This window comes from Galendromus occidentalis, unplaced genomic scaffold, assembly GCF_000255335.2.
Source record: "Galendromus occidentalis unplaced genomic scaffold, Mocc_1.1 scf7180000077481, whole genome shotgun sequence".
NCBI lineage: Eukaryota > Metazoa > Arthropoda > Arachnida > Mesostigmata > Phytoseiidae > Galendromus > Galendromus occidentalis.
The window spans coordinates 414,184-433,648 of NW_003805469.1; the positions used below are offsets into that span (position 1 = coordinate 414,184).

The 19,465-nt window shown below is 50.9% G+C and overlaps 4 protein-coding genes across 4 annotated transcripts; all 4 read left to right on the forward strand.

Moving 5' to 3' along the window:
• The first annotated feature begins 938 nt into the window (after positions 1-938).
• LOC100901738 (FERM domain-containing protein 4B) lies at positions 939-7,310 on the forward strand. Its single transcript, XM_003745340.2, has 2 exons — positions 939-1,089; positions 4,685-7,310. The coding sequence occupies exon 2, from the start codon at positions 4,832-4,834 to the stop codon at positions 7,160-7,162; it is 2,331 nt and encodes a 776-aa protein (XP_003745388.1). The 5' UTR covers positions 939-1,089; positions 4,685-4,831; the 3' UTR covers positions 7,163-7,310.
• A 707-nt stretch (positions 7,311-8,017) lies between these two features.
• LOC100898040 (zinc transporter ZIP1) lies at positions 8,018-10,036 on the forward strand. The gene is made up of 5 exons (XM_003745315.2): positions 8,018-8,104; positions 8,342-8,670; positions 8,785-8,850; positions 9,091-9,295; positions 9,397-10,036. Exons 2-5 carry the CDS (start codon positions 8,350-8,352, stop codon positions 9,825-9,827), a joined length of 1,023 nt encoding a protein of 340 aa, XP_003745363.1. The 5' UTR covers positions 8,018-8,104; positions 8,342-8,349; the 3' UTR covers positions 9,828-10,036.
• A 2,909-nt stretch (positions 10,037-12,945) lies between these two features.
• On the forward strand, positions 12,946-15,648 carry LOC100901883 (stomatin-like protein 1). The gene is made up of 9 exons (XM_018640329.1): positions 12,946-13,218; positions 13,472-13,581; positions 13,707-13,773; positions 13,896-13,978; positions 14,148-14,351; positions 14,459-14,514; positions 14,721-14,875; positions 14,980-15,177; positions 15,279-15,648. Exons 1-9 carry the CDS (start codon positions 13,038-13,040, stop codon positions 15,476-15,478), a joined length of 1,254 nt encoding a protein of 417 aa, XP_018495845.1. The 5' UTR covers positions 12,946-13,037; the 3' UTR covers positions 15,479-15,648.
• Positions 15,649-16,427: 779 nt separating this feature from the next.
• LOC100902030 (urease accessory protein D) lies at positions 16,428-17,554 on the forward strand. The gene is made up of 3 exons (XM_003745342.1): positions 16,428-16,559; positions 16,688-16,965; positions 17,074-17,554. The coding sequence occupies exons 1-3, from the start codon at positions 16,428-16,430 to the stop codon at positions 17,552-17,554; spliced, it is 891 nt and encodes a 296-aa protein (XP_003745390.1).
• The last annotated feature ends 1,911 nt before the right edge of the window (positions 17,555-19,465 follow it).

A 19,465-nucleotide genomic window follows, 5' to 3' on the forward strand; every position in this document is an offset into this window, starting at 1 on the left:
GCTCAGTCGATCCATAAAGAATGCCACAAAGAGCCACATGGAAACATTGATGAACCATTCTTCTGCCTATGTCAATTCCTCGATTGGCTCGGCTTATCTTCCACAGCACAGTTCGCGCACAGGGAAGATGCGAAGATTACCTAGATATAGAGAGATACGAGAATGCCTCCCGTTTGTGAGGGCGACGAACAGCAACATAAATGAGAGGCAATCGGAGGTTGCGAGGAAGCATCGAGTCATACCGAGGGCATTCATTTAGAACTATTATGCCTCTTTGCATGATGCGCAATATTGAAAGACGCTCTCTCTCACATCAGTAAGAGCAATCCTCGATAGCCACTGTCACGGGCCCTCCATGATGCTCCGGGATTCCGCCACGACAGCCCTTTGGAATCCTCCAGGAATTGCAGTACGAACAGGAAGAATGAATGGACTCCGCTTGTCGCAGCTCTCTATATTTAGGCGGCCCATCGATGGGACAGTCAAGCATCGACGGACGATTAAAGAGACCGATCATAAATCGCCGCTCTGAGCCAGCACGGCTTCGGGGAGAGCCTCTAGCTGAGATCCTGCTGCCAGGAAGACCGACTGAGCGAAATTCGGATATCTCGAGGATGTCAGCGCATGCTTGTCTCCAGACTCCCAGTAAAGATCATCGGCATCATTTCCTCCACATTTCGTCGTCGCATTGAACTCCCCCGAACGTTTCACTCCATGTTCCGTGATTCCAACTTTGCCAAGAGGGCCACCCGCCTCATGCCGCGCACAGTTTACTCCTGGACGAATAGTTATGTACAGTCCTCCAGCAGCGTGGCGGCAGCAGCGGCGCCTGCAGAAGAGTCTGATGTCAACAAATGATGGCGGTGTGCGCCGCTCGTCGTCGTCGCCGCCGCCGTGGCTGCGGCCGGTGCTTGCTGCTGCTACCCTTTCCGAAAGAGCGTTGAGTGGACCAGTATGTCTATCGTCATCTATCGAGACGGTCTCTGAGCTTGTACTAGAAACCGCTGCCATCCATAATCGGTGCCAGACCGTTCCCCAGAAGTGACACCGACGCTTGCGTTAAAGACAGAAGTTTCGTCGTCGCTATCGGTGAGTTGCTCATAGTTTCTGCCCTCTTATGAGTATTCGTTCTGCCCACGCTACAACATCATCAACACCGACATCCCGATCGAGCCAGACGACCGTAAACCAGCCAGCAAACATCAGGCTAGATATCGTTTCCGTTTATCCCGGAAGCCTCCGAGTTCCGAGCACGCGGACCTGTGCTTACTCAATGTCCTTTTCTATGTACTTTGAAAGGGAAGCATTCGCCTCACCGAAGTTCCATTTGACCACTTGTGGGCTAAGCGCAACGTAAACAGAGAAGTTTCTGGTTGTGGAGGGCTCATTCGTTGGGAGTGATTCATTCTTATCAGGAGGAGACTGATCTTGGATCTTCGTTGCTAACTCTCGAGTGGATTTGATGATTCAGTGGATTCACTGAATAGGTTCCTGACGGATCGGCCACACCACTATTAACTCTAGAGCTTCCCGCGGTGAATTCCTTTAACGATCGATGGCGCGGAATGAAAACAATCAGCGGCGGCTTAGTCTGGCACCTCGGAGTTGAAGCAGTTTGTGAGTCATGTCCGTGTAATTTCATAAACTGCATTGTACGGACAGGCCACCCCATTCTTGAGATAAGAAACATGGGATCGTCACGAATAGACGGAAGGCATTATGAGTCCGGAGATGAAGATCAAGTTCGGCGTTCCCCTCAGCAATCGATCCGGAGTTCCGGCTAAAGGAGTCGAGGCTGGTAGCTGAGGATCTGGAAGAGGCGTCGAAATCATTACCAGTCCTTGGAGAATCGATACGTGTTTCGTGATATGGATCGGTATCCTCGATTACCAGATCATTGCCACTCTGAACGGCTTCTCTGTCCTGGAGCATTGCTCTTTGTACTCAGTCAGTGTACGAAGAATCAATCTTCATGGAACGGATATCATAGAATCTAGGATCCGAGTATTCTTCAAACCATAGAATTCTCTATTATCAAGGAGCAGAACGAGCTTCGCATGTTCATGGACACCATTATGACGAACCTAAAGAAAGATCTATCTACGTGACAAAGGCAGAATGCAAGGCGCGCTGGCTTTGAGCTTTTCGGTGCATTGATAAATTACTAAGATCGATCGGTCCATAAACTTTTACAACTTGGGAGTTCGCCTATTCAACGATCGATTCTGGGAAACCAGTGATGGTTCTTCTCTGCTTTTCGGTGGTCCCCTCCCGGGAGGATAAGTATGTAACAGAAAGGACGAGCTGAGGCGAATCGACCAAACGGCGAAGCGTACTTCACTCGAGAATGGCGGCCGTGTCGTCATCGTTGTCGGCGACGTCTTGGTGGATATTTATTCGAAACATATTTCGTCCATTGCCCCGTTCGAGGAGAGATACTGACGTTCTCGAAGAGAAGAAAAACGTTTTTCTTTCCACCTTGCGCCGTCCGTCGGAAGCCCACCCTCTCACGACCAACCTCTGTGGACAATAAATAATCTTGAACTCTCATTCCTGATTGTTCGAGAGCTTCTTCGATTCGAGGACATGTTGAAGCATGATCGTGACCGATCAAGATTTGGATTTCCCTACTCGAATAGCGCGTCACAACGAACTTCCGATCCGACCGTCCAGGATCTCAGGCAAGAAAATCCATACTGGGATCAAGTGAATGGCGGAAACGGAATTCCACGGATTCCACGGAAGTGCGATGCCGAGGATTCTCGAGGAACTCTCTCCGGAGACGCGTGTTCAGCAGCTTAGTGTTGCATGATGCTTTTTCTTTCCCTGCTGCTGCAATGTCACGGAACGACAAGCTGAAGCGCTTTCTGAGTCTGAATCCGTCGCTATTTTGACCTACTTGCAATGGGCTAGTTCAGCGAACTCGTCGACCTTCACCGATCGCTGATATCCTCGATGGAGGGCCCTTACTACGGAAACGTGGTTGAGCCGAGTCTTCTTTGAGCTTCGTGATTTGTGGATGTGCAATTCACGATTCACGCGCTTGGCAACATTGGACATCGCGCGCCTAAGCTGTCATAATTATTGCTGTCATCTCGGCTCGACAATTTTTCTGACGAAGCGGTGAACGACCCTGGCTGTCGCGCGGAGCATTCACATGCCTAATGCCTATTGTCAGTGTCAGTGTGTCGCTTGCGAAGAGCGAAACGACGTCGCCGTCGTGGACTCCGAGCCGATGATACCGCCGAAGTGTCGATTTGATTTATCGTGAATGTTCAATCGCACGAATTCCCAGTGCAGTTTCCGAAATCGAATCTCTATCACACGGGACAGATATCCCTGATTCGGAATCGGAATAATATTCTCTACTCTCCCGACCCTCGGAGATCTCCTTCGATTTCGAATGTTTGAGTGATGATGCCTCAATGACTTCCACCGCTCATTTGACACCGAATGCACCTCCGTCCTACTCCGAAGGCCTGGTCAGGTGTTCGATCGGCCCTCCCGTAGCCCCCGAGCTCGATTTGATTTTTGCATTGTTGTGGGGACGCTGCGATTCTGACCGGCGGTCGAGAAAAAAGCTGCTCCGTGGGCTAGCGAATCGGACAACCACAACAAACAGGACCATGCGATCGTTGAGAAATATTCGCCGCTGCGGCTGCAATGGATACCGGCTGGCGACCATGATATGATTCGAACTCCGCGCTCTCCAAATGGGCGCGTCGCCCTGCGTTGAGGTCTCGCAACATTCGCCGAATCGAATCTGAGCGGTTGGAGGCGCTCTCAGCCGAAGATGGATCTGATATCCTTCCCTAATTCTCTCATCCTTCGACAATTGTGGCAACCTCATAGAAATACGCTCCGTGTGCGTCAAATCCCTCGGATCGGTGCGGGAAGGAGAGGAAAGGGGGCAGGTCCGAGAGTGACCGAGATGGATTCCTCTCCGGAACGATGTGAATTCTCGCTCTGAAAAGCCTGTCGTGAGAACAGGCGGACTTTCGAACTCACGGGTTCCATTTGACATCGGAGAACCGCTGTCTGTTCGAAACCTGATGCGAGCTACGATTTACCAACAAGATTGAAACCTCGATCCTGTGCTCTGTGCTTGTCGTCTCCGATCAGTCGCGGAACTGGCTGAGTTTCCAGAGATCCACAACGCACCACCAGTTTCGGATGTCAGTCCGCGTTCTCGATTTTCTCGGACTCGGAAGAGAGAGGGTCACTGAGTATTACTTTTCGGGGAACATTGAGCGACAGATTCGAACGACCGTTGACTTTGCATATTCGGCTAAATTCACAGTGAAAGCTCATTACAGCGAATCGCTTAAGAACCTAGAACTTCGCATGCTGTATTTGTACTCCGCGAGTCTATCAGCTCCGAAGACCGTGTCGGAGAGGTTGTCAGAAGGTGTATGTGAGACTGATTCGTTGCAAGGAGGTTTCACTGCACCTATTTGAGAATTCTGCTTCCTTCCCAAGAATTTCGTCGAATACCCGAGAATCGTCGTAGCGAAACCGACATTTCCCGGCACAGAGCTCGCTTGAAATAATCTATGATGATCGAATCCCCGATTGGGGATGCCGATTCCGATACTCGAGTCGTCGCCGAAGAGTTCGAAGTCCCCCCGCCGGCCGAAGATTGAGAAATCAAGCGACCAATGCCCTTTTTCTTTCCATGTTTAAGGCCTTCCGTTAACCTCTGCCACTGCTGCTGCTACCTCTGCCGCTGTTGCCGCTGCGATTTCTTCTGCTCCGTATACCGTGCCAATCACCCTCAGCCGGATGTTGCCTCGCTCCGACAGCAAGTTGCTGCGCTTAACCCGAGTCGAAAATGGAGGCGTCGGCCCGCTGTGAGATCGATCTCCTGGGCGAGCGGAGAATCGACACTCAGATCGACGAGAAGCTCATCGCCGAAGACCTCCTCAATCTCGCCTCATCCCACCTGAAGCTCCGCGAACGCGAGTATTTCGGTTTGTCTTGGGAAGATGAAGATGGTCACTTGCATTGGTTGCAGCCGGAAAAATTGGTTTTGGACCAAGTTACCGAGAACTGCATCCAGCAACAGGGCAACGGCGAGGCCAAAATCGTGCTGCACTTCATGGTCAAATACTATGTGCCGACCATCGCGTTGTTGAGCGATGCCAGCACGGTGGAGGCCTTCTTCATGCAGGCCAAACTCCTGATGAGCAAAGGCGTCCTCGAGCCGGACAGTCAGACCGAGTACCGACTGACGGCGTTGGCGTTGCAAGCGAATTTCGGCGATTGGACCCGCGACGAAGATGCCAAGCTGCGGCTCCGTCAGATGGGCTTTCCGAGCCCGTCTCTGACCAAGCACAAATCGGTCGATTATTGCGAACGGAAGATCCTCGAGGACTACAAGAGTTTCCTGGGCTTCACTCGAGGCAACGCCATCATCCAGTACATGAACACGGTCGAGGGTCTCGCGACCTACGGAATTCATTTCTACAAAGTTCAACAGAAAGACCGTAACGGCCCTGTACAATGGATCGGTTTGAGTCACCGGGGATTGAGCGAATACGACCTCAATAATCGCAAAGTTCCCAAGAAGTTCTACCAATGGAAATACATGGAGAACATCTATTACCGTGAAACGAAATTCTCTATCGAAATCAATAACCCCAAAAGCAGTTCGAGTACATTGTCGGGGAACGCCTCTGTGATCGTTTGGTTTGCGGCCAATGCGGCTCTCAACAAAACAATTTGGTCGATGGCCATCGCTCAGCACCAATTCCACATGGACCATCGACGGGCTCGGAAACAGACGCCGGAAGACTTTCTCAAACTGCAAAGAATCTCTCAGGAGCTCAACAACCAATCTCAAATGACGATACGAAGCTCGTTGTCGAGAATAGCCTTGGCATTCGAGGGAAAAGACGACGATAAGGCGTCGACAGAGGTGAAGCTCTCGCGGTTGTCGGTGAAGAAGTCGGCCCTCGTGGAGATCCTACGGAAAAAGCTCAAAGAACTCCAGGACATGTGTCGGAAGGAGTCCGAAATGACAGGGACCATCGATTTCGAAATGCCCACCGACAACGACATAGCGAACCCGACGCTGCGGAAGGCGAAACCCCTAGTCGACCGGAATGCCAACGAGATGGTCATGCCTCCAGCAGCGTCTCAGAAACAGCCACTCCCGATCAGTCGAAGAGTCCCGCCTCCACTGCCAACGTCGCACTCACTCGACCGTCTGAAAGCTCGTTCACCGGTCGTTGTCGACCAGAACGAAAACGTCGACTCGGTCGACGCCTACGAACGACCTCGCTCGAACACCCTCGGCAGGGATATCTCCAGGCATTCGAGCAACTCCAACCTCAAACCGTCCCCTCGGTCCTCGATAAGCTCCACGTCAACTTCCCCTGTACCTCCGGTCGCAGCGTATTCTGCTCCGTCCTCTCCCAAATGCTTGCACGGCGAAGTGAAACGCTACGTGCCGAGCATCGCTCAACAAAGCACTCACACCTCGTACCGACGAGCGCAGTATCCACCGGTCTACAGATCGTCTCGTGCGGACAGTGGAAAAGCGTCCGCCGCATCGGCCGGCACGGGCAAAATGCGAGCTCCGAGCCCGATGTTGGAAGCCCGCGCGAAATTCGAAGGTCCGATGGAGCGCGTGAACTTGTACAGCGTGAAAACGCAGAGGCTTTCGCAGGCGTTCTCGAGCCACGACAATATTCCCTCGTTGATGCAGCCGGAAATGTCCAGAATAAATATGCTGGGTCTGCCACCGGCCGAGCTCATGCCACCCCCGGCGCCCCCGCCGCTACCACGTCATATCTCAAACTCCAGTATTTCTAGTCTGGCGCCTCCCGTGCCCCCTCCGCAGCCCAAACCGAAAAAGGATTGGACAGAAACGAATCTCGACGATGCACCAAGAAGGAGTCCCGCACCGTCCCCCGTTCCCTCCCGGGACGATCTACCTCCGTTACGGGACCTTCCCCCCCGAAGGATACCCGAGCCGCCGCCCCCACCTGCGTTGCCTATCCGAGAGCCCCAGGCGCAGCCTAGCACCGTGGTGAGAACGTCTGCGGCTGCGACTGCGGTAGTCGTCGAGCAAGGCAAATTCAAACCGTACTACGAAGAAACGAAACCTTTTGAAATGTCTGACTTCTACAAGTACTCGCAACGGCATCGGAACACGTAAATAGCCCGATAAATCATTTTCAGTCACACCTCTGATCCAATGGCCTCAAGCCTGTTCCTCCTTCCGTCGCCGTCCCACCGTTAAATTCGTTAAAATTGAGAGAACGGACAGGAGACAGGCGGAGAGTTTGTGACCGCCATGATTGTTCTGAGGCGTATCCGAGTCACTCAGCGATGAATCGCGAGTATTTGTGAAGGACAGAAATAGGACAGAAAAGAATACTAACGATGAGCGTCCCAGGTACGGATGCGACCGAACAAAGTACATATAGACTGTGCCTTGAGTAGCGTAAAACTTGTAAATATCGTTCCTGAGCAGCTCTTGCTGATACGATTATGACTAATTGCGCTGATAATAAAAACGGTTAATATAAACGTGCCCTCGTATTTTCCCCATGGTATGGTCCGAAGGAAACAGCGATTCCAAGCCCTGCGCGGCTAGCTTCGACTCTCCGCAAGGATCGCATGCGACTCGGGATTTGATTGGATCGAATTCCCGCTGCAAACAAATCACTCAGGATGAGGGAAACTCCCATTGAGAACTTTCCGATGGCACTTCGAGTGAAGAGTGAGATAGACGACGGACGGTGATCGATATCTCACGCGTGCCGGAGGCAAGAGCGATTCGCCTCGACTCGCACCTGTTGAGCTTGAAGCCGAACGTGACCGTGATCCAGTTACGGCGTTCATTTCAGAAAAGCGTCGCGTCGCCGGGAAGACGGCGTCCCGCGTGTGGCTGCAGTTCTCCGCTCACTGATTTGTATTTTGGTTTCTCGATGAGACTGATTGGAATTCCCCTCTCTCTTTTTGTCGGTCAGAGGAGAGTTATTAAGCCGACGAGTCTCTCAACTTGACTGCAATATCGATACGACTGGCGTTCGACTACCATCCGACCTGTCGCTCTCCTAAGCCTCTGCTGCTTTATCACGGTAATCCGACGAAGGTAGGCGGCCCATCGCTGTCCGTTGTCGTCGAGCTCTCGGGGAAGGAGATTCTCGACCAGAAAACTCTCTTCCTCAGCCCGGAACGTCGGCGTCGTCCCCTCGAAAAGTGATTAGATATATAGTTGTGCTTGACTGGTGCTGTGTCGAGTCGATTAGACCGAGAGGAGTCGAATCGGATCCGGGTGACCAGGGCATAGAAGAAGACTTCGATCTCAAGTGACCTCGCCTCTTTTCAGTCGCCAAGATGGGAGAGTGGCTGAATCCTGACGTTGCCAAAATATGCGTGGCCGCGGGTCTTGCCGCCGGAACGATGCTCTTCGCGTCGATACCGGTGCTGCTTTCACAACGATCAGAGAACCAACACAGCGGCGTGCGACACGTGCTGTCAGGCCTTTCGTGCTTGGGCGGTGGAGTCTTCCTGGGGACATGTTTCCTACACTTGATACCGGAGGCGATAGAGAAGATGGAGCGAGCGCTCGCCTGCAGCAGCGACAAAACGAATGGATTCCCGGTGGCCTACGCGCTCGTCATTGCGGGATTATTGTTGGTCCTGATCAGCGAGCAAGTAAGAAACTCCGCAGCACTCACCTACGAATTAATTTTCTTCATCGACGCGAATTCCGCTTCGGTATTGGAGTATCACCCCATTTAGAACCGATTCCTCTCTTCCCCTCCGCAGGTCATCCAGAAATTCAACAAAGGCCAGATATCGTTGGGCCACTCGCATGGACGGCCGCGAAACAACGTGGGTGGAGTACCGGTCCCAAACTACGGGGCCATGCATAGGAGAACCTTGGAACACAGCTCGATTTCAGACGAGGTGTCAAATCTTGACTTTCGTGGAATCAAGTTTTTTTTTCTAGAGGAACCGCGCTCGCGGAGCCTCGCTGCGTCTTGATCCCTCGGTTTTTCAATGTTTTCCGAAGCTTCTGCCGGACCAGAAAAACGCATGCTAACGAAGTGCTCCCCGCTCTTCTATTTGAAGATCGACGCGGAACGCCCGATGGAGACGACGCTCGACGAGTCCGACGACGAGGATCGAATGACGACAGTTTCGATGCATGGTGACCCGGGTAGTCACAAACCTTTCCGGGCTTTCGTGTTGGTTTTCGCACTGTCCCTGCACAGTTTCTTCGAAGGGCTGGCTATAGGCCTGCAGCAAAACACTCAGGACGTCTTGAAGTTGTTAGGTGAGAACCGTCTCCAGGATCGCTGAACTGGAATAATCCTCGCCCCGCCGTATCGAATCTTCGGAATTCTCTGATCGAAAACGTCATTTCCCCGTTTGCAGGTGCTATCGTCGTACACAAGAGCGTGATCGCTCTGACATTGGGAACGAATTTGGTGTCGACGACTACTCTGAAGTCTTGTGGGCTTTTCTCTGCCATAGCAGTCTTCTCGGCCATGGCTCCTATCGGAATCCTGGCGACGCTCTTACTCAGCGAAGCCCCGCCGCTTGTGAGCGGCGTACTTCAGTGCATAGCGGCGGGTACATTCGTGTACATCACTTTCTTTGAAATACTGCCTCATGAGCTGAACTCGGAGAGTACCGGGGGCTCGAGGCTGTTCAAGACGATGATGTTACTGATCGGAATCGGTCTCATTGTGGCACTGATTATCGCTTTCCCCGAAGACCACCACGACGATGACCCGCACTGCCCTAACACGACGACGACCACGACGACGACGAGACCGGACGTGTTTTTCACCGCTCAGAGCTGAATAATCACAATATTCTCGGGGCTCTGAACCATTCCGTGATCGGGCGAAGGTGTCGTCTCGTCTGCCCGTTTGTTAATCCACCGCCAGACTCGTGTCAAGCATTAGGAAGAGGGGTCGCGATTTGGGCTTTAAGCTTCGTCGTAATGAGATCGAGATTTATTCTTTGTTAATCAAACAATGAGAGTGAAAAGTAAAACACATCTGTTGGTGCCGAAGGGTGTTTTTCGCTGATCTGGAATATCGATGGAGAATCGATTACTAGACTGTGTGTACTTGTGAGCCTGCACGTTTGTTCGTATGATTGCGGCATATCCCCCCACGGGACAATCACAACAATGTACCTGAGACTGTCTTGAGAAGATCAAAAGCAACCCGTGACTTGAGCGGGTGTGACGGCCGGAAGAATGTTCTGAATCGATCAATCGCAGCTAGGCGCATTCCCATCAATAGGCGTGATACTACGAAAGAGCGTCGCTGGTGGAATTCTGCGCTAATGATTTGAGAGTATGAACTTACTTGCTTGCTTGTATATAAGATGTGTATAATAAAGCTCTTTTATATTCTGATGACACGGAATGATATCATCGGTGATAAGCGTCGGAAGAATCCGTGACGCTTTGTCATGTGTATCTCGTCAGATACACGAGAATCCATCCTCTAGTCTAGTCAGCCCCAAGCCACTCATAAACCCAATTCTAAGCGTAATCCATCAGATTGTGAGCAGATAAGAAGTTTCATTTGCGATAGCGGTGCAATGCGTTTACGGTAGGGAGGAGAATCCCGGTGGAATGCATCATGGCCGGGACCCGTACCTTGGACGTCATCCTGGGAGACTGGGAATTACTGGGAAACTGACTGTAATCACCCTGCGGAGCTACATATCAACATACGAAGCAGAAACTCTGGCAATGCCAACGATTTCGAGCTTGACATTTTGGGGGAAACGACCTCCACTAGAGAGATCGGCAACGACAGCAGGAGACAGGAAAACTGAACCCTTCACGGTAACCAAGTCGAAGTAGAACCGTTTTGGTGCCTTTCTTCAACCATTTCTCTCCCAACGAGAAGGCTCCTTGGCGAGTAAAAACGAGGAGTCGCTCAATCGGCCGGCAAGCCCGCCTCCTCAGTCAGCGCTTGGAGGAGGCCGTATTCAACGATTCTATTCTTGAATCTGAGCTGCGGTTTCATGATCATTGCTTGTTATTTGATACCGATTAGGTGCGATCGAGATGAGGCTCCGGAACATTTTTGCGGAAGAAGACCGCTCCTAATATCGTGAGTTCAGCTAACCATGATCATCGATTCTTAGTCATTATCGGAACTCCTCCGTTACCGGATGCAATGGATGCCCTCTCCGATCAATTCAATGTCTTTTTCCTTCTTCCCTATCGAGTCCAGGTGTAAGAGCTAACTCTCGGAGGCTTCTGCAAGCGGCGGCCCATGGAGATTACCTCTCGTTTCCCCCGCGAGTATGGAGTTTAGCTTTGAGTAATGCCATAGGTCGGAACTAGGCATGCCCGACCGGAAGATCTCCGCCGCAGAATCGGACTCATTGCATGAGGTGGGAAGATTTTCAGAGCCTCTGATACGCTCCCGAGTGGTGCTCCGACCTCCGTTATCGCTTCATGGCTCCGCTAGAAATTTTATCCCATGACGGTTAGACGTCCAGCAGCAAACATCGACCATATTTCTTCCCTTACATCAGCGCTTTTTCGCACGAATCTGGCGCTGGTTTTTATTTTTATTTCTTATTTCTCATACATACTATAGCGAGCATCCTCTTATGTTTACCTGAATACATTTCGAGAAACTCGATTCCGAGCCGATCTGGGTTGTCCAATCTGCAGCGGGGGGAAACCGTGGAGTGCCTAATCGAGCGAAAAGAGCTCTCGCGGTCAGCGAGGAGGAGCTTAAACGATTCCGGGATCTCTTCAAAAATAACGGTGATTGGAACACTCGAACTACCTTTGGTCAATGATTCTCGATCCGTTGAGGATTTTTTAACACTGATAGCAGCCATTGTTAAGATAGAGTGCCGGACACGATACATGTGGACGTGGACCGCAATCGATAAAGAATCGATATCCTGAATCACATGTGCCTTTTTCTCGCGGAGCAGCGTCATTATCCGCGTCGACTCGAAGGGAAGCTTAAGCGCTTCCGCCGTCTTCTGCGAACTCTGGACTCATTTCGGTCACGGCACCGAAGGACGAGACCCATGTGATTAATCTTCTCCTCGTGGGCGTAGAGAGATTCACAAGCTTTAAGAAATCCGTGGTATGGCTTTCGCCCCGAATCAAGGCAGATAAATGATTAGTGTCATTTCAATCGTTCCGAACCATCTGATCAGGCTCTCCTCCCTGAGGACTTGGCTGCTCATTCAATAGTAGCGCAAATTGACCGAATCGACGATCACGAATATCGTGAGAATCATGGCCCGATTTTGGTGGAAACGCGTGGAACTCGTGTGCAGATGTCCTAAGACTCAGCACGGAGTGCTCCACGAAGGTGAAGTGTCATGGGAGAGTCATCGGGCTGAGGAGAGCTACGCGACGTCGTTGCGGCTATGCACGTTTGCTACAATCTGACCAGGAAAAAGGGAATCGGTACCCTCTGCTTATATCGAACGACTGTTTAATGTTCCGTGTGGCCGTAGCGGCGGAGACGAGCCGCCTCCAACGCCGAAAAGAGTCAACCCTTGCCACACCAGTTGTTCATCCAGCCCAGCGATCGCTCACGACGAAACGACAGACACTTCGTATGGCAAGATCCTTGGGATTCTTCTTCTCACTTCACTCTTCGAAGTATCAAAATCCGTTTCGGCGACAAAGATCGGTTCGGCTCCATTCGTCGGAGCTGATCCGCGCAGCGATTGACATTCCTGATTGTCTGGAGCAGTACCGAGAGATCACGTCGGAGCGAAGCGCGAGAATATTTCTGAGGGAGCTCATTCCCGAGAGTTTTCTTCTATCGAAAGCTCTACGAGATTCCCAGGAGTCTCTCTCAGGGTGCGCAGGACGCAATCGTATCCAGGCGCCACGCGGCGGCGCAGACTCTCTGTGGGCCTTGCCAACGCCACCCACCGCCGCCATCTTTGATCCGCTTCCCTGACAGTCAGGCACTAATAGCCTGGCTGTGCCCAACCATCAGCTACATGTTGGCCTGAGACACGGTTTCAATCTCCTTGAATGCTTCCATAGCGACCTCAAGATGGTGCGTCTCATGCACTACCTCTGCAAGAAGGCGAAAAACGAGGATAAGGTCGACAAGGACTTCGTTTTCGATTATACGTCTGCCTTCGACTTCAAGTCTGCCCATACGTTCAATAACGAGCGGCGGCACAAAACCGTCTTCAAGTATAATGATCAGGATTATGTCGTCGACATCTCTGGTGAGTATTTCGAGCGGGGGAGCTCCGCTCATGGATGATCCTGAGTCGGGAAAAAATCTTTCGGTGCAGAAGATTCGTCGACCAGAATCCGATGGAGTGCGCGTAACGCGGCGCGCACAGCGGCTGATTTTTCCTGGAGCTGTTCCGAATCGGCGCCCCTCCGATACTTTCTCCGGGACTTCGTAGATTCGCGAGTTGGTACCCGACGTCCCCTGTGCTCTCATTCCAAACTAGAAATGAGTTATTTTTTCAGAGTGCGAGCAAGAGCCTTGGCAGAGCGCTGTGCTTCGAGCCATAGTCACGGTCCTATGCTATGTTGTACTAGTAGTGACGTTCCCCATCTCCGGATGGGTCTGCGTTAAGGTGAGAACTGAAAAGAAGGAGAGCGTTGCGTTTCGATATAGATTCTGAGCCCTGCTCTCACTCAGCGTAAAGCGGCTGCTTAGTATTGAATTGACCGCTCCATTGAATTTCTACCCCGTTTCCAGAGAGTCACATCTCTGGAGCGCATGGCGATATTTCGTCTCGGAAAACTGATGCCGGTTCAAGGTCCCGGTGAGTTTCATTTCGACTCGAAAACTCCCTCGGTAGAATGTCGGCTTGCGGATCATCAACTCGGGAGTCTAACTTGCAGACACTGAAGTTATATTATAATTTTTGTTATTTTCGGACCACAGGCATTGTGATAGTCTTCCCCGGTGTGGATAACCATCGCAAAATCGACTTAAGGCCACAGACCATCGAGATCGAACCCCGACAGGTGAGAAATTTCGCTCAATTCATTCGATCATTTCCCAAAGCTATTTTCCGGATAGACCCCTCATTTTCGTTTTTCTTCTATCGGAAACGAAAAGCACCGCTCCCAGCCAGCTTGAGTCACGCTCTTGATATTACGGTTTGTCGATAGCAGTATCTCTATTGTTTTTCAGATCCTGCTGGGCGATGGAGCGGTCGTGGAGTTATCATGTTCGCTGGATTGTCAGGTGGTGAATTCGGTGCAGTACGTGACTCGAGTCAGAGAGGTGGATTCAACGGTGAAACTTTTGTGTCAGCATTGCCTCTCATCTGTGGTTGGGATGGCAGAGCAAGAGGACCTCGAGAGACGTAAAGAAAGCCTAGAATCATCACTACTGGTGAGATTCGGCGGAAGCATCGTATATTAAATCATTATGAACTCACGTGGAAACTTATTAGAGCTGAATGAGCGTCGGGTTCCTGATGCTGGTGATCTCCGTTGCAGACAAAACTCAACGACAGCATCGTTCCGTGGGGCCTTGAAGTCATCAAAGTGACCATGTGAGCAGAGCTTCAAGCAAAGGCGGATCCAAGAGAAATCTCTATGGAGACCTGACTGAGACAGAGAACCCTCTCTAATGTTTTATCTCCACCGACATTTTTCGTGGATCTGCCCCTGGTGCTGAGCCGTTCGGTGGAGTTGAAGTTAAGTTCCTCCCTCTCGATCTTTGTTCGGGATCGATTACTGGAGTATTTTCTCCTTGCAGCCAACTCGATCAAGTCGTACGCGAAGCGGAACCCATGAACGCGATCAGTCCCCTGGTGAAAGTCATCAAGAGTGCCCTGGGCTTAGGCGGAGACGATGAGGAAGACAAACCTCCGAAGCTCCTCGGTAAAATTGTGGACGGAAAACCTCCAAAAGGTACGTTTCCACCACCTGTCTGCTGAGGATCCCCGTCGTCGGATTTCATTTTGTGCAGAAAAGCAAGCGGCTCGAACATCGGAAGTAATGAATTCTACTTTCAGCGGGTGCTCTCCACATCGTACCCGCGGTCCCGAATGATGGTCAATTCACCCAACTGACGATGGTCCTTCAGCAACTGGCCATCCACTCATCCCGTCACGAGGCGATGAACAACATCACCGCGAATTACAAGTTCTTGCTCCATGGAGCCGGAGGGAACGTGAAGGAGGTGTACCCTGTCTGTCTCCTGTTCGATAAGGGTGAGGAAACGGATACGGTCGCCCTTATAATCGATTTCATTTCAATAGCTCCGGATCGGACTCGACCCTGAAGGCGCTAATTTCGTCTCTCGGTTCTCTAGGAAACGTCGACGTGAAATCCGGCACCGCCGAAGTGGCAGGTGTTAAGCCAGACGTCACCCTCGAAATGACATCGGACGATCTCACGCTGATCGTCCTCGGGAAGATGTCTCCGCTGAAAGGCTATATGGGCGGCAAAATCGGAGTCAAGGGGGACTGGACCTTGCTGAGGAAGTTTATGCAAGTAGTTCAAGGGCAATAGACTCTTATAGACTTCTAGCCTCGGAGTCCGCGATCTCAGCTAGGAATCGTCAGTTTCTATGAACGCTAGCTCATTCGAGGTGGGAATGGATGAGATTCTCCAGAATGAGCTCAGATATCGCAGTCATCTTACTACCTCATCTATCGTAGAACTTCAGCATCGTCTCTCATCGCTTCGGAGTGTGATGCTCCTTCACGCCATTCTTATACCGTGAATCGTAGTGGGATTCACCAGATATCGTCTTGGAACCACGTAGAGCTGAAATCTCCGGTCCCAACTCCTTCGATCAAGTTTTCATTCATGCATCAATCGAATCGATCATTTTCACTCATTGTCATGAGTATCTTCCCAAAAAAAACACAGAGGAGAAAGTTATGGAGCCTCGTTCTCGACCATAGATTCGTTGGAGCCGAGATCGCATTTCTAATCTAGAGCGCATTTTCGTGCGCTTTTGTGATAATATGACACGAAGAAATTCTAGTCAGTTGGATTCCGGCCGTGCGGAAATTCGGAAACGACGACGAGCAATTTTCGACTTCAGAAGCTCTTCGGCCAGACTAACTTCGGCTTGAACCTGTGATGCATTTGATATTTCGCCACTGTCTATTTATTACAGTAAAGTTCCCTGCTGATGAATAAAGTGGAAACGTACCGAGAAGTAATTAGAGAAGAAACTGCTCCCTAATTCGACTTCCGTAACAAAGAAAAAAATGCGCATCGATGATTTTGTCACGTTGCCACGCTCAAAGCGCCTTGGTGGAGATTGATTTTCGACGATCGGTCCGGGTTTTCGAGGAGCTACAATAGAATCAAATGAGGAGGATTTTTGTCGAGTTAATCTCTATCGACTCGCGTTTCCCCTGGGGCCTCCAGATTTACAGCTATGTCTACGCGGTGATGATGGCTGTCGCTCCACGCGACGCTCTCCCGAAATCCTAGATTGCTTACCATGACCGCTTGCAACTCTAGTAGACAGACGAGGGTGTGTGAAGCTTTCGTTGAGTTCAAATCTCGCGCTGCAGGGGAGACGGCATACGAATGGAGTGAGCCCGTCAAGTTGTTCTTCACTTACCCGTACAAGGTAATTAGCTACGAGAGGGTCTCCCCTGGTGCCCGGTTCGATTCAGCAAATTACCTCGATTCTCCCGGTGGGAATGGAATCTAAACTTCGAGTGTTTCTGCCCGATTGCGAACACATTCCGTTTTCAGCTCTTCATACCGCATCCGAGAGTGAGGAAAGGAGAACCTACTCGGTGGGTCTATCCTGTCGTTTTCGGGGGCGGCTTAGTTTCGGGCGATTCTTTGGAATTCAAAATCAAGTGCGGTACGGGATCGTCGATTTTATTGACGTCGCAAGCCTTCAACAAAGTGTACAAGTCGCTCAGGAGCGGCGTCTGCCGGCAAATCAACGATTTCACCGTGGAGAGGAACTCTTTGCTTTCCGTTCTGCCTGATTTGATGGTCTGTTTTGCCGAATCCAAGTACACGTGAGTGAGAGGAACTTCGCTGTGACATGAGCATCGGCCGACCTATTGACTTGATCTCGATTCCCCGACTCCGTCATTTGCTTTCACTGAATTTGGTCTTCTTTCCAGTCAAACCCAGAAAATTCGCCTCCGAGATCCGACTTCGAGCATCGTTTACCTCGACTGGTTCTCGTCGGGTCGGATTGCTTACCAAGAACGATGGCAATTCGCTTATTTGCACACCCTACTCGAAATTTACTTGGGCGAAGAGCTCGTCCTGCGTGAAAACCTCGTCCTTGAAAAGGTCGACGGTCTGAGCATATCGGATCGCATGAAAAACTTCGACGTTTTCGGTCTATTGATAATTTACGGTGGAACGACCCTCGTGAAAGAGCTCAAGACGAGTGTACTCACAGAGCTCTCCAAGCGCGAAGAGTACGGTGTAGCAGCTGAAAGTCAGAATGTGTTCTGCACTTCGTTGACGAAGCACGAAATCGGGGTCGTGAGATTCATATGTGCCGATTCAAGAGCGGCCTACAGTCGGATCGAGAAGCTATTGACTCCCATGTTCGAGACCTATGGCGGCAATCCTTTCTTCAATAAATACTAGTTTATTATTACAATTATTAGAACATATTTCGTGCGTCTCAACTAGAAGCGGAGTCTTGGAGGGGAGGCGATCGGGCAAGCAGCGCACTGACTCAGAAGTGCCCCGCCGAAAATACATCCATCGCCGCCCGTCCTCGCCCTTGGAAAAAATCTGGTCAGCCACCGGTCTGAAGTTTCGTCGGCATATGAGCTGCCCAGGTCTCGAAATCACGGGGCCCCTTCGACGGGATATCAGCCGCATCAGGAACCCATCCGTGGCATCCCTACCATCCGCTGTCAGTACCGATCCCCAGACGTGTTCGAACCTCAAGCCGTCGACTTCTTGCGGAATTCGGACTCGGCGAAGTCGTCTGTCTCCACCTTGACGAACAATTCTTTCTTCTCATCGGTAATGAGAACACCCAACCGAGTAATGATGATGTTTCTTATTTCTTATAATGAATCACGTAAATTGTTCAAATTGACTTCCCGATTGGGTAAAACACAGCCGACACCTCCGGACGGCCGATTGCGTCGCCAGACGAATTTCTCTCGCATCGATGTTTCGGATAACCTCGGTAAGTTTTGCCTTAAGATCGCCCAGTGTTTCGTAGGGGAGATGACTGACGTGGAAGACTTCGTCTTTCACCTTCCCCCAGATATAAAATCCAGTGGCGTCAAGTCAGGGCTCCTCGCCGGCCACTTTATGTCCCAATTCGTTGAGAGAAGCCTCCCAGGGAACATGTTTCTGAGGGTATTAACGCTACTTGCTGCGCTATGCGCTGGGGCTCCGTCCTGCATGAAGAACATCTCTCTGCGCAATTGGAGCGGCGAATTATTATCCAAGAAATCGATCAATTCATTCTGTAGGAATCTTTGGTCCTCAGCTCCGTTCAGAGTTCCGCTGTAAAAGTGTGGTCCGATTATACGGGACCCAAGGAGACCACACCAAACATTAAAACTGAATCGCACCTGGGCGTTCGTCACGGTGAAGCGCCCGTTTTTCGCCGTGGACCAATAGTGCGTGTTCTTTCGATTGAAGAAGCCACGGTTACTAAAGTTGAACTCGTCCGACCATAGGATTTTCGAGGTTAGGGTCGGATTTCGCTCGCACTGGTCGAGGAGCCACCTGCAGAAAGTCTCGCGGCGCCCTCTATCTTCAAGTCGCAAGTGTTGAACTTTGCAATGAAGGGTTTCAAATTATGCTTGTGAAACACAGTTAGTATTGTTGCATGATCCGTTGAGCACAGTTCAGCAACCTCACGTGATGAGGCTTCGGGTCTCACGGAGATGTAGGCCAGCACGGCTGTTTCCAATCCTTCGTTCGGATAGGATCTTGCCAAACGATCGAAGCGTCCTGTAGTCCTCAGGCTTACTTCGAGGCGTTGGAAGTAGGGCCTGCATGGCGCTCTCCTATCCGGGAAACACTCCGTGTAAGCTTGAACGGCCGCCGTCGCATTTCTTCCACATGTCACGTAGGCAGCGAACATGTCAGTTTTTCTCGACATTTGTGAAATCCATTTCCGGAGAATCGAGGTCTTCGCAAAGCTTCGCTTCCTGAATGAGACTTCCCAACGGAACCTAAGCTTATGATCTGTGCCATGCCTGTATCCCAATCCGTCTTGAACGGATTGGAACAACTAATCGGAATGAGCCGTTTGCGATTCAATTGATTCCCATGGTCCTGGCCATTCTCGGGCGGTATCTCGGATTGTATGAGTTTTGAAGAACCATAATCCGTGATTTTTTCATTCAGAATGTCGAGATGTCGAGATCGATCGATTCCGGTGTATTCGAACATGATTCCGAAAAGAAGAACGATGTTCGGTGTGCTATCCCGGAAACCATATCTCTCAGGAAACAAGCAAGGTCCTCAATTCAGAATCGAAATTTATTGAGAGCCACTCATGGGAATTTACCATCTAAACTCTTT

What these genes read in the sequence shown, in the direction of transcription:
- LOC100901738 (XM_003745340.2), top strand. Translation starts at nt 4,832, where the DNA reads ATGGAGGCGTCGGCCCGCTGTGAGATCGATCTCCTGGGCGAGCGGAGA.
- LOC100898040 (XM_003745315.2), top strand. Translation starts at nt 8,350, where the DNA reads ATGGGAGAGTGGCTGAATCCTGACGTTGCCAAAATATGCGTGGCCGCG. An exon ending in TGGTCCTGATCAGCGAGCAA is followed by an intron (nt 8,671 to 8,784) that starts GTAAGAAACTCC and finishes TCCCCTCCGCAG; the next exon opens with GTCATCCAGAAATTCAACAA. An exon ending in ATGGACGGCCGCGAAACAAC is followed by an intron (nt 8,851 to 9,090) that starts GTGGGTGGAGTA and finishes TTCTATTTGAAG; the next exon opens with ATCGACGCGGAACGCCCGAT.
- LOC100901883 (XM_018640329.1), top strand. Translation starts at nt 13,038, where the DNA reads ATGGTGCGTCTCATGCACTACCTCTGCAAGAAGGCGAAAAACGAGGAT. An exon ending in TTATGTCGTCGACATCTCTG is followed by an intron (nt 13,219 to 13,471) that starts GTGAGTATTTCG and finishes TTATTTTTTCAG; the next exon opens with AGTGCGAGCAAGAGCCTTGG. An exon ending in CCGGATGGGTCTGCGTTAAG is followed by an intron (nt 13,582 to 13,706) that starts GTGAGAACTGAA and finishes CCCCGTTTCCAG; the next exon opens with AGAGTCACATCTCTGGAGCG.
- LOC100902030 (XM_003745342.1), top strand. Translation starts at nt 16,428, where the DNA reads ATGACCGCTTGCAACTCTAGTAGACAGACGAGGGTGTGTGAAGCTTTC. An exon ending in TCTTCACTTACCCGTACAAG is followed by an intron (nt 16,560 to 16,687) that starts GTAATTAGCTAC and finishes TTCCGTTTTCAG; the next exon opens with CTCTTCATACCGCATCCGAG. An exon ending in TTTGCCGAATCCAAGTACAC is followed by an intron (nt 16,966 to 17,073) that starts GTGAGTGAGAGG and finishes TCTTCTTTCCAG; the next exon opens with TCAAACCCAGAAAATTCGCC.